Source organism: Alosa pseudoharengus, unplaced genomic scaffold (genome assembly GCF_046254945.1).
Source record: "Alosa pseudoharengus isolate Yale_2024_CS ecotype anadromous, Long Island Sound unplaced genomic scaffold, YU_APseudo_1.1 YU_APseudo_1.1_scf_9, whole genome shotgun sequence".
NCBI lineage: Eukaryota > Metazoa > Chordata > Actinopteri > Clupeiformes > Clupeidae > Alosa > Alosa pseudoharengus.
The window spans coordinates 3014654-3028189 of NW_027468881.1; the positions used below are offsets into that span (position 1 = coordinate 3014654).

Sequence of the window (13536 nt, forward strand, 5' to 3'; positions counted from 1 at the left end):
GCCAAGCAGGAAATGTGCCAGAAATGCTCTATGCTTTGAATAAATGGTCTGACACTTCTCATGGTAATAGATATTATGATTATGATGATATCCAGACACCCAATGGGCCTGCCTGGCATAGCGCCACCACCTGGTCAAGCAGGAAATGTGCCAGAAATGGACAATGCCTTAAGTGATTGATCTGAAGTTTACACAAATTTTGGATATCATTATTGTGATGATATTCACATGTCTAATTTCCATGTCTAACATAGCGCCACCATCTGGCCAACCAAAAAGTGTATCAGAAATGTTTTTTGCTTAAAATGAATGGTCTGAAATTTCTCAGGTTAATATATATTATGATTATGATGACACCCAATGGGCCTGCCTTGCATTGCGCCCCCACCTGGCCAAGCAAGTACATGTGGCAGAAAATAAAATACAAAAACAAATAGCACACGCATCAAATATGTACATTTCACAAATCAACCACGTCGGTGCTTTGTTGGATTCTGACATGTCACGGCTTGTGGCCCGCAGGTGCTCGGGCCCGCCATTGCCGCTTGCGGCTATATTTATTATTTATTATTGTTATTTTACTTTTTTGCTTTCCTGTTTTTGAGGTAGTTAACATGGTCAAAAACTCTTGAAATTTGGCACACGCGTCAGGTGTCACGCATCGCAGTTAGGTACAAGAGCTTGACCCCGGGCGTGGCCCAGGGACTCGCTAGCGCCCCCTTAGGTGACTGATCCCTTGGTTGGCATATATTTTGAGGTGGTTAACATAAACGAAAAGTCTTGAAATTTGACACACACATCAGGTGGTACAGTGAATAGACAGGGATAAAAGCTTGGCACCGGGCGTTGCCCAGGAACTCCATAGCGCCCCCTTATGTCACTGTGACTTGTGGTTGGCATGTAGTTTTAGATACACACACCAAATTTGGTGGGTGTATGTAACTCCCAAAAACAAACAACTTTTGCATTAACATGCCATTAGCCACGCCCACAGGAAGTGAGGTAATTGAGATTTTGTGCGTTGTGGACATGATCAATTTTAACATACTCCTCCTAGACGGTTGATCTGATTCATGTCAAAGTTGGTATACATGACGCCGAGATGTTCCTGATGATAAATTGTGAAGCGTTTTTTTGATATGTTGTAATTTTTTGACGAAATGGCGAAATTATTAATTTTAATACCCTTCCACATAAACAATAAATGTGTCATAATTCACCATGCATGGCTTGAAATGTTTTAAATTTCACAGGTCATGGAAGACCATGTAGTATTCACATGCCCATAATGCATGTTTGGCATAGCGCCACCAACTGGCAACAGAAAGAATGACAATTATACTGATGTCATATGATCAATTTGAACATACTCCTCCTAGACGGTTTGTCAGATTCATTTGAAATTTGGCAAATATTATGCCAAGATGTCGCTGATGTTAAATTGTGAAGGGATTTTTGAAATGTTGTAATATATTTGATATGATTTTAATATCTCACCACATAAACAGGAAATGTGTCAAAAATCACAGTGCATTGAATAAATGGTCTGAAACTTCTCAGGTTAATAGATATCATGATTATGATGATACCCAGACCCCCAATGGGCCTGCCTGGCATAGCGCCACCACCTGGCCAAGCAGGAAATCTGCCAGAAATGGACAATTCCTTAAGTGATTGATCAGAAACTTTATAAAATATTGGATATCATTATTGTGATGATATTTACACACATAATTAACATGCCTAGCATAGCGCCACCATCTGGCCAAACAGGAAATATGCCAGAAATGCTCTATACTTTGAATGAATGGTCTGAAACTTCTCAGGTTAATAGATATTATAATTATGATGATATCCAGAGACCCTATGGGCCTGCCTGGCATAGCGCCACCACCTGGCCTAGCAGGAAAATGTGCCAGAAATTGGTAATGCCTTTATTGGTTGATCTGAAACTTTACAAAATATTGCATATCATTATTGTGATGATATTCACATGTGTAATTCACATGCCTAAAATAGCGCCACCATCTGGCCAAAAAGTGTATCAGAAATGTTTTTTGCTTACAATCAATAATCTGAAATTTCTCAGGTTAATATATATTATGATTATGATGACACACAATGGGCCTGCCTTGCATGGCGCCCCACCTGGCCAAGCAAGTAAATGTGCCAAAAAATAACATGCAAAAACAAATAGCACACACATAAAATATGTACATTTTACAAATGCACCACGTTGGTGCTTTGTTGGATTCTGAAATGTCACGGGTTGCGGGCCCGCCATTGCCGCTTGCGGCTATATTTTCGTATTGTTTTTAGTATGAAGAGACTTACCTAGCGCTCTCTCAAAGGATCATTTTGACTTAATTTTACACTTTTAGACTTTTACTTATTGTAAGGAGTCTTATCAAGACAAATTTACTCAACGCACTGGCAGTAGGGCTGTAACAAATAACATTTCAATAGCCTACCTTAGAACACCAGAGGATTAAAATATAATATCTATTATTTTATATCCTGATATAAAAAGAGAGAATACTGAATGTCTGATATTTATGACTGCACTCTTTATGCAGATTAGCCTATAGCCTAGGCCTACTATTTCTATTACAACTCTACGTCATTTAGTTGTCTGGTTGAAGCCTGGAAATATTGTAAACAAAGTAGCATTGGTATTGAGATGATCAGTCAACTTGAATGCAAGAGCTTTAAACAAATATAATAATAAGGTCAAAAAAGCAGGACACGCACAGAGAATCTAATAGAGTAATGATCCGATACATATAATGGATTAACCCTAACATTGTCTGTAATAAAGTTACATAGCAGAATTGTATCCGGATCCTTACCAGCTTTGTGAGTAGGATGACTGTGGACATTAAATAAGGTGAGTAGGAACAGGAAGTGAACTAAAGATGAGCTATCCAAATTAATATTAAAATCGCCAAGGGTTAATAATGGACATGTATCCATTGGAGTAGCAGGCAGTAGAATGTCCAACTCATGTGCAAAGCTGGCAAGTTGTCCTGGAGGGCGATAAGTAACCACCAAGTATAATTTCAGTTCAATTATCATGATGGCGTGATATTCAAATGAGTCGTGGTTCTGAGCAGGCAGCAACTGAGTAAACCTTCAGTCATCAAAGACAAGAAAGCCTGCTCTACCAGATGAATGACTGGTATGTGAAAAAGCACAATTACTCGACGGAGTTCTCTGGTCTAATCCACGTTTCAGTTAGAGCAAACAAATGAAGCGACAACTGTGAGGCCAGAGCAGAAATGAAGTCCGCTATATAAAAGAAATAAAAGAACTACTCGTTTTATCAATCAGTTTGCTGTAGTCCCAGGGATGTATGCGTCACATGCAAGTGTCAGCTAAAATAATAATTAGCTTCGATTATGTCTAAAGATTTAAAACTTCCATACACATACACAGTATGTATTTTCATAAAACCCTGTGCGTTTTCAGTCTGACAGGAGTAAAGAAGCATGACACAACTATCTTAAGTGAACTTACTTATCGAGCTAGAACATCACCATCACATGCAGTTTTCTGAGCTGAGAAGTGGGAACAAAAAATGCAGTTGCAGGTGCCTTGTAATTCCATTGTTGTGTGGATAGCATAACATGATCTAAAATGACAATAATATAGCTTATCACAATATTTTCTGGGACAATATATCATACAAAAATAATAGTTATTGTGGCAGGCCTCCTACAAGCCTAGATTACCTTGTTTAAATTTGCTTAATATTTGGGTTGGCTAACTCTGCTATATTTTTCATCATATGCATCTGTCCTTGCATCTGCCTTCATGTTATGAAGCAGCCTTTAGTGTTTAAAATACAAGCAGTTAAAAGCATTGCTCAGCAACTGGTATTGAATGTAATATATTGATACCCAGCCCCATACATACTATGTCCTGTTTTTATCACAGGGTTTTCGCAGGGTCTAAAAAAAGTCTAAAAGTCTATATTGCTTTATCCTTACGGTTGGTTTCCACACAGCGAAACACCTCGCGAATTTAATTTTGCCTCAAGGGCGTGACGGCCAAACCACTAACCGTTTGACTGCAGTGTCTAGCAAGTGGTGGCAAGCGAGCTAATTAGGCTAATCAGCTAGTTCAAAAGTTTGAGTACTTAATGAAGATATCCAGGCCTGTCGGCTAGCTGAAAAGTTTGAGTGTTTAAACTAACATATATATAGTGGTCTATTTAGTGGTGTATGTGCCCTGACTAAGTTTGTGTGGCATACTGTGGAGACTGGCTAGTCTAATCCAAAAATGGAAATAACAGGTCTTTGAATTGACACACGAAATCAGACTGTTGCACTCTCAGCACACAGTGAACACACTAATCCCGACGCAGTGAGCTGCCTGCTACAAGAGCGGCGCTCGGAGAGCAGTGAGGGGTTAGGTACCTTGGTCAAGGGCACTTCAGCCGCTTCCTACTAGTCGGGGTTAGAACCGGCAACCCTCCTGTTACAAGTCCGAAGCGTTAACCAGTAGGCCACGGCTGCCCCTCAAGTGATAGCCTATTGCAGGTAGGCAATGTTCAGACAGAAGATGGGCACTGTTTTTAGCAGTCAAAATGTATTTATATTAAAAGCAGAATATTTTCAGTTTGCTTCGGGATTTAATTCACTTTTGGATTCTTTGATTATAGTGCTAAATGTTGGGACTGTCACAGGAGACGTACTGTAGGCCTATCAGCAATCAAAATTAAAGCTAATCAGGGAGTAATATTGTGGAGACAACTGAAAAAACGTTGGGTAAATATATGGTCCATATTGTAGCATACTGGCGCGCATAGACTCAAAGCGGCAAAAGCCGATGCTCCTAACCCTGCTCACAAGTGCCACCTGGTGGTTGTTTGGGTCATTGCAGCTTCACTGGGGAAAATTAAATGTGATTCACGCGTTTGGTCACGTGAGAATCGCACGTGAAGCCGGACAATTGAAAGTAGAACCCACTGTAAACAATTCGTGTTGATACACGTGGCAATGTTCGTGTAAAAACATTTTAATATACAAATTTTGGTGTTACAGCTCAGGTAGTCTCCACCATCTTGGTCAGGCTTTTTGTAACTCCTGACTCCAAACACAGACACGCGAACCTGATTGGTTCTCGAATGGTCTCGAAAGTTAAACTTTCGCCAACTTTGTTTCGCTTTCCTCAGCAATTCACTCTCATTTCACCCAACAAGGGTGGATTTCGTCTCCATTCAACCTCAATGAGAGCGAAGCAAAATTTTGCCGTGTGGAAACCGAACTTTGGTGTATGGGTGACTGCCCCATCTCTTAACATTTCTATTGCCTGTGTAGCCTACACTATACAGAGAAATAAACATGAAATAAAAGGGAGACCACCAAATTCGCTGTCTAATGAAGGACTGTCTCTGCATTGCATTGCTAAAGACTCGTTGCTAAGCACACCATACCGGAATGACCAGACACCATCCATCTTTTGCTCTTGATAACTGTCCATGCCATCACTGTTATAGGGCCAAAGAAAGTTGTACAACAAGTCGGCTTCTTTTTAACAGAACCGCTTGTTTCTTTTGCGTGCTATAAAGGCATGGCTATTGCTTATAGTGGCAACCGGGTGATAAGAGGGATAACGACCTTTCGAGGTGTCCTTTTATACGGAATTAATGGACTGGCGTCGGGGAGTTCTTTGCCTCTCGCCCTCGTCCATTAATTCCGTATAACAGGAGACCTCGGCGGCCGTTATCCCTTACTTATGAATTAGTGGTATGAAAGTGTTGTGAATCAGAATAATTTCTGTAAATGTAAATACTGTGTACTTCTTATGGTCATTTGTGATTTTTGTATCCATGTGTAGCTCTTGTGTCCTTGGTCTGTATTTAGAGTATCCTTTGTTTATCCTTGAATTCAATGAAAGGCTGTCTAGAGGCCTTTTGCCTATCACCAGGTGTGAAACGTCAATGTTTGTAAAAACAGTATGTGGCCAGGCCTCTGAAGAACTTCCCAGGAAAGGGGGTATTTCTAATTAAAGGACAATAGAAGGTGACCAGACTTGATAGCATTCCCCAATATAACTCATTACCATTTAAAGTGTAGGAGAATGAGCCCTCTGCTTGTTTTAAATCACACCCCTTCTCTTTGTTGTAACATACTTAATCTCGGGTAATTTCTCTGTTGAGTCAGAGAATACTGGTGAAACCCATGATTGGGTGACAAAAACATGTACCTCTCCCTTGAAGGGCACTGGCCCCTCATTGAAAAGAATAAAAGCCTGTATCCTGATTTTCCATCGTCCTGACTGAGTCTCCAGAGAAATATGGTAGTAACAATATGCTATCAGTTAGGAGTGTGAGTGTAAGCTTTGCACCAATTTCAGGGTAGCCTGTTTAATGAAAGAGTATAAGGCTGTACAAAAAGCCCTTATTTATTTTGCCACCTATATGCCCATAAAATGTATCGAGGCTATGCTATTTGATATTGTTTCGTAGGGCTTTAGTGGTGGTGTTGAAGCCCATAATAGCCCAATGCTTTCTGGTCAAGTGCTCTGTTTGTGGCATTTTTTATAATAAAGAGCACAAAAAATACCTGTTATGTCTTCCATGGTAGAACTTTATGTAAGCCTACACATTTAGGAATAGATATTGTATAGTAAGTATAAGTATACACTCTTGATCCTGTGAGGGATATTTGGTCTTTGCATTTATCCCAATCCGTGAATTAGTGAAACACACTCAGCACACAATGAACACACAGTGAGGTGAAGCACACACTAATCCCCACGCAGTGAGCTGCCTGCTACAGCGGCGCTCGGGGAGCAGTGAGGGGTAAGGTGCCTTGCTCGTTATCCCTTACATAACACTGTCTGTTAATCGAATGTTTTAAATTATTCGTATGCTCACTAAATGCTAAATATTACAAGCCTCTGCTATGTTATTGGATTCTTGCACTGAGATGGACTAAACTGGACAGTGGGTGTTATGGACTGCATGTGGTTATGTTACTGACATGTTTTTGAGGCACTATTGTATACGTATCCTAAAGGCGATTAAAGATGTTCTTTCTACAACGTAGCCTTGGTTCTCTGAAGAAGAACACAAGATGTCACCGTCTGGAGCCATATATAGCACAATAGCTTTAGGCAAATGAAGAGAGTGATTTCTAAAAGACTATTATCCCGTTGATAGGGGTGTCACCATTCTCCAAATCCTCAATTCGATTTAATTTTAGATTTTAAGGTCATTAAATTCATTAGATTCAATTTTCAATCTTTTTTTAATATTACTATTAATGCATTCCTTATGTTATTTTGCTTTTTTGGCCTTTTCCTGTTCTATTTCGGGGGCTTTTATTTTGAAACCGCTAGAATGCTAGAGGGTATGTTCACAACCATAATGTTATTAAATGTTAAAGGCGCAGTCAGGGATTTCACAGAAAGTCGCATTGGTTTGTGTTTGTTTGTATTTAAATTTACTAGCAGGCACTTTTGTGCAAAAAAACAGACATTATATTTTAACCAAATGAAACACGCCAGAGAGGTAGCTCACCCCTACCTTCAGTATTCCCAGAGAAATTCCACTCAAGGTTTGTTTTTTTGGGGGGGACAAGCTGCACCAACTTTGTTTGTTTCTAGTTTTCGGAGCCTGGGCTGCCTACAGAGACCAGATTTTGTTACAGTGAACTTACAGAATGGGCAGCTAGCAGTCGTGAGGAGATGATTGTTGAATGCGACAAAAAATGTTATGGACTTAAAATCGCATAAAATCCCTGACTGCACCTTTAAATAATGCAAATCAAATTAGGTATGTGGTTAATGTGATTTCTGTATGCAATGCAGAACATGTTTTTGATGTCAGAAATGATCTCAATTACATTTGAGTTCACATTTAGGTACACACATAGTAATGGACATTTTGTATGAACTCTGCAGAGGAGAAGAAGATGACTCACTGGCTATTAAGCCTCCTCAGCAGATGACCAGAAAAGACAAATCACATCACAGAAAAGATGAAAAGCGGAAGGACAAGAGGCATAGGCGCAGTGACTCTGCTGAAGAAGGTAGCACAGAGGTTCACATGATAATTATGTGGCACAACTAAATGTGTGGCTCTGTAGACAGCGACAATGTTGAACAACAACAAATTGGATTTAATTTTTAAATTAAAATCTTCCCAATGTCAAAATGGTAATTATGGTCATCAGCAGGGAAACACATGCGGACAAAAGAGAAGGAGAAAGAACGTGAGAGCGAGCGGCGGAAAAGGCACTGGGAGGAGCAAGATAAAGCCAGAAGAGACTGGGAAAGACAGAAACGCAGAGAACAGGCCAGAGCTCACTCCCGCAGAGAAAGGTGATCATGTACCCTGACACTCGCACTCACTCATCAGTGATGTTTGGAATGGTGTCAACTGAAAGATGACAGAATGGAAAACCGTTTTTACCTTGGCTTTGTTGAATAAGGACAGTTTGGTGCATTGGCACAAATCTACCCTGCCCCGGAAAAATGGTTGTTTCTTCTTTTATATCTCAGATACACCCATTTTTAGCGGTCATTTCAAAGACCGACTGTGACGCGAATACAGACTGTGATGCACAATATCTTTCTGAACAATGTCTCCATGTTACGTTACCACTTTGAGTTGGAGAACCAGCTAGAAGTTGCTGGAGCCTATTGTGAAAGGTCTTTGGCTGAATCATTGAAGAGCTCATTTAAATATTTGTGGGTGCCAGATAAGATGTGTGTGTCTGTGTGTGTGTGGGGGGGGGGGGGTAGATATCTGCCAATGGGCCATTTTATTCTACTAATTATAGGTTTGTAAATGGCCTTCTATGTTAACATCAGATAACAAGGTAAAATACACGTTCATCCACTTTGTCATCTTTTAAGATCCAAGCTAATCGTCTTTTGAATACAAAAACATAACTACATTTACTATATTTTGCACACTCTAGGCACTTCAGCTGCAGAGTGAGTCCCTGAGTTCCTCAGCCAAGTCACATCCATAACATTTTAGACCAGTGTTTCTCAAACTTTTTCAGACGAAGGACCACTTAACCAATAAAAAAGAAACACACGGACCACCTAGCTAAAAAAAAAAAAAAAGATGAGACCTACTTCAACAGTATAATAGCCTACACAATAGGCCTACTCGCTGAACCACCTTGCTTATTGTCTTTGGACTTTGCTTATTGTGTCAGAAGATTCATATGATTTACACTACATAGACAAGTGTTGCAGAACTGTATGGATTTACATGCAAGTTGGTTCAATATTGCAAACAACTCATCTATATTATATTTTAACACGTCTGCTCACGGACCACTTGGGATAGCTTGCCACCAGTGGTCCCTGGACCACACTTTGAGAAACACTGTTTTAGAGGATAAGTTTATGCTTCTGATGCAAGAATGTATAAACTTTCTGTGCAAAGCTTATATACATTCATATCAATGTACCATATGATGAAGAAAACGTGTCCTTCTGTTACTTTTATAGACTTCAAATGTGTTACTGATGTGACGTTATGGACGTTACATAATTTTGCTTTGCCAATGTGTCTGCAAAACCTATTCAGAGCAGCCTGGAACCAACACAATTAATGCAAAAATCGAAATCTCAGGTTAACTGGATTTTTGTTCAATATAGCCTAACAATACATTGAAGGAGTGAATATGTCATTTATACGTCATACGTTGTTTATTTTCCTCTAAAAACAAATTGGTGGTTTAGGTTAAGAATGACTGGTGTAATTTATGATGAAAATGCAAATCTACTTACATAAACTCCCAACTGACTGACCTAAACATGTGAAACGAATGATTGATCAAATGTGGTCATTCAGCAACATAGGCTTTTGGGAGTCGAACCCAGACCAAGCAATTGTCAGGCGGCGACGCTGAATGCAATGTTTTTCATAAATACTAGGCTATTTCAGTTGTATTTTGTTAAAAATTAATTATTCAGGCATGTGCTCTATAGTTTGAGGAGGACTGCTTCAGATATGTCACATTCATAACGCGAAAATGTCACATCCATAACACCATGTTTCACAAAACAATTTCTTCCAAAAATTATATTTAAAAAAATAAACGTTCGTTCAAGTCGCTCTCTTGGTATACATGGAAAGCTTTCTACAGTTGTCTTGAGTTTGAGTTTGTAAAAAAGCCTCCCATAAAAGTGTGTCTGTTTGATGTCACATCTATTACGCTGATAAAATGGCTGTGTTTTTACAATATGATTATATGAACTTTAAAGATTTGTCTGTATTCAGTTGTAGAAATTGCATGAAGAATTATATAAATTACTTAAATAATACTATGATTGCTAATGTTCTGGGTTATTTTGTTTATCAGTATGAGTCCAAATTTAGTAATGATTTAGTAATGCCCTCAGACATGTGACTGAAGCACCACACATAATTTCACTCCATGGCCCAGCATTCTCCTCATCAGACTGGTACCATCAAGCTCTTGAATTAAACATAAACCCAACACAAGCGCCTTTCACTGTTATGTCCCTTTTGGTCTGTAAAAAAATAAATTTTTAAGGTGCCTATGGGAACGTTTTCGTTTTCTAGGTTTTCTACGGAAACAGGCACGTTTTGTATGGCCACTGCTGAAGCAATTAAAGTTTTAGGACCATTCTGCTTCCATGAGTGTTTGTGTAAAGTGTAAAATATATGGTGGTGCTGTTTGAGCGTGAGTGGTGCTGTTCATGGAGACAATTGTTAACAATCACTTTGTGTCCACAAACTCTGTATGGCTCAGAGACCGTCTAGAGCAGCTGGAACGCCAGCGGGAGCGGGAGCGGAAACAGAGGGAGCAGCTGCAGAAGGAACAGCGTGATCACAAAGAACGTGAGAGGAGGGCAGATGAGCGTCGGAAAGAGCGTGACTCAAGAAGAGAAGGTCTGAAAACTTCTCATAACACACTATATTCCATAACAGCCATGATTATGGTGAGGTAGAATATTGTGTTATTAAATTCAACTGTGTCATAAATAATCATAGAATAATGGTAGGTCATAAAATAATGGTAGGCAGGGTTGCTGTGACTCTGAACTCAAGCAGGATAATGAAGCCAAATGTGCTGGTTTTTAACATGTGTGGACAAGCAGCGTAATTTCTGCAAGGAAACACCCTTTAATGTGGAGGACCTCTCTACGCAAACTACGTACGACTTTACAAATAGATTGTTTAAGTTATTAGACTTCCTGTGTGTTGAGAGGTGGTACAGCAAATGTATTCTTCAAAGAGGTGTCTGTTGATAGAATATGTCAATGTGTGTTTACAGTTGATTTAATAATTCTTGAGAATTTGTTATGTAAGTGCATAATGCACCAAAAAAGGTCGTGTCTACTTCTTCTCTGTATTCGATAGTAGATTTGATCTCTGTGAGGATCTTACTTTTTCATAGGCTGGGGTTAACCATTTGTCAGGGTAACTCCGTGATTGAAACCGGTTGAGTAAGGCTGTTTTTTGAATTCATTGTACACAAAATCCACGCAATTGCATGTGTCGTTTATTAAAACCGTAGGAGAACTGAATCAAAGACGGCGCCGTACATCAACAAAAACTCTCAAGTCTCAGACATTTAAAGGCACAGCGATCACTCAAGACATAGGCCTACACCATGAGTGATGAACGTGAAATGCTTTGAATAGCCTACAAAACACTGCATTTAGATGACAACTGCGTATAGAACCACACTAATCTAGCTAATGGTAAATTAAGTGTATAGCATTCACATTTAAAGCATTCAATAGCCTAATGAAAACTTGTTCAGTCAGTTAAATTGTTCTCATAAAAGGAACCGCAGGCCTACAGAATATTCCAAATAGGCTAGTTTCCTTTCACTTCTACTTCTACTGCAACATATGAGTTTAAACCATGTTCATCATCTAGCTAGTGGCAGGAGGTTTTAGGGGGGGAAATGAGAACAAACTGTGTAACCTACCTGATTCCACAATCAATGTTCAGTATTTGGCCGATAATATTTGGCATTTTTGAATCCATGAAAATTAACCAAAATCTTTCATTTCCTATCGACAACAGACCCCAATAACACATCGGATCGTTACAAATTTTGTATCGTAATAAAGTATCAAAAATAATCAAATCATTGGCTTAAAGAATCGATATTAGGGCTGTCAATCGATTAAAAAAAATAATCTTATTAATTACATACTCTGTGATTAATTAATCTAAATTAATCGCATATATGATTTTTGCTGTGAAAGTATTTTAAATATTTAAATTCAAATGAATCATTGAATAATCAGCATTAGTGACATTAAAGTTCAAAAACTCTTTTATTATTATTTTAATAATGACCATAATAATCTATGATATGTAAGGGATAATGTATAGAATGCCGGTCATTATTGGGAAAATAAGTGCCGACAGGGTGAACCGGACCCCGACGCGCCAGCGGCCTGAAGGGACCTATTTTTTTCCAATAATGACCGGCGTTCTATACATTATCCCACTTATTATACGGCTACTTGCCAAAACGAAAAAATAAACTCCACGATATGTCTCTTTACAATTATTTGTTACCGTTTCGTTGTGGCTTTTGCTGAGAAACAAATAGTTCGCAACATACGCTGAACTTGAATCAAACATTCTTTAGAACACAGCTAATCAACCGTCTGCTTTCACTTTTGAATGAAGTTCCAATGCAAGAAGTGACCGGACTACTTGCGGAGTGATATGAAAAATTTAAATCAGCAGCACAAAAACTGTTGCCATTGACAGCGGTAATTATATGTTTGCAGCGGTAATTACCGGTTAATTTTTACCGTAGAACGTTGGGAAATCCCATTCAAGTCAATGGAGCGTTCTACTAGCATTGTGAAGAGCCGTATATCAATTGTGCAACAACAAGACCATACCAACATACAAACTATTTCTGGAGTCTAACTATTAGACTATGTCTCAGCACTACCTACCATGCCACCAACGTCTATGGATTAAACTTCTCCCTTTAACTTTTACTGCAAACACCTTACAGTTTTGTATACCTCTCTCTGCATTTGTTAAATTATTATGCAGTTGTTTAATTTTGTATACATATTTCTTCCATCACTAACTTGCATCAGTTTTCCCTTTACCCCTAACAGTTCCTTTACACCATCGTGGGCCGGATGACTATGAAGTCAAACCAAGGCATCGCAGCCGCAGTCCCAACCGACATCACCGTGACCGCCTTGAACATGGTGACCAAGACAGGATTTGTAAGTTATCAGAAATTGAATTGCTTCTAGTTTACAATGTTCTGAAAGATTCCTCCTCTTTACTCAAACACATTTTAAAGAGATCATGCCATGCATTTATTATGACCGAAGCGAAGCGGTCATATAGGGATTGTCAACGTTTTTTTTTTTTTTTTCCTTTCCCCCCTAATCCTTTCCTTTCCTTCCTTTCCTAAATAACTACCTGAACCGTGGCACTGAGGATGAAAATTTTTTTATGGTATGTTGGTCTCAAGGGCCCACATCAACCTGGCCCATAATCACTCATTTGTGATTTGCACCCCCACGGTAAAAAATGAAAAT

General features: G+C 39.1%; 1 protein-coding gene across 5 annotated transcripts in view; it reads left to right on the plus strand.

Annotated features, from left to right (window-relative positions):
- Positions 1–13536, plus strand: part of cdk11b (cyclin dependent kinase 11B) — a 77802-nt gene that overhangs the window by 25609 nt on the left and 38657 nt on the right. For 3 of the 5 annotated variants that reach the window (XM_076277523.1, XM_076277522.1, XM_076277526.1), the window contains 4 exons: positions 7912–8039; positions 8184–8331; positions 10749–10888; positions 13102–13215. In XM_076277523.1, coding sequence (XP_076133638.1) covers positions 7912–8039; positions 8184–8331; positions 10749–10888; positions 13102–13215 — 530 coding nt within the window. The remainder of the gene's footprint in view (positions 1–7911; positions 8040–8183; positions 8332–10748; positions 10889–13101; positions 13216–13536) is intronic. The other 2 variants (XM_076277524.1, XM_076277527.1) reach the window with 2 other exon arrangements.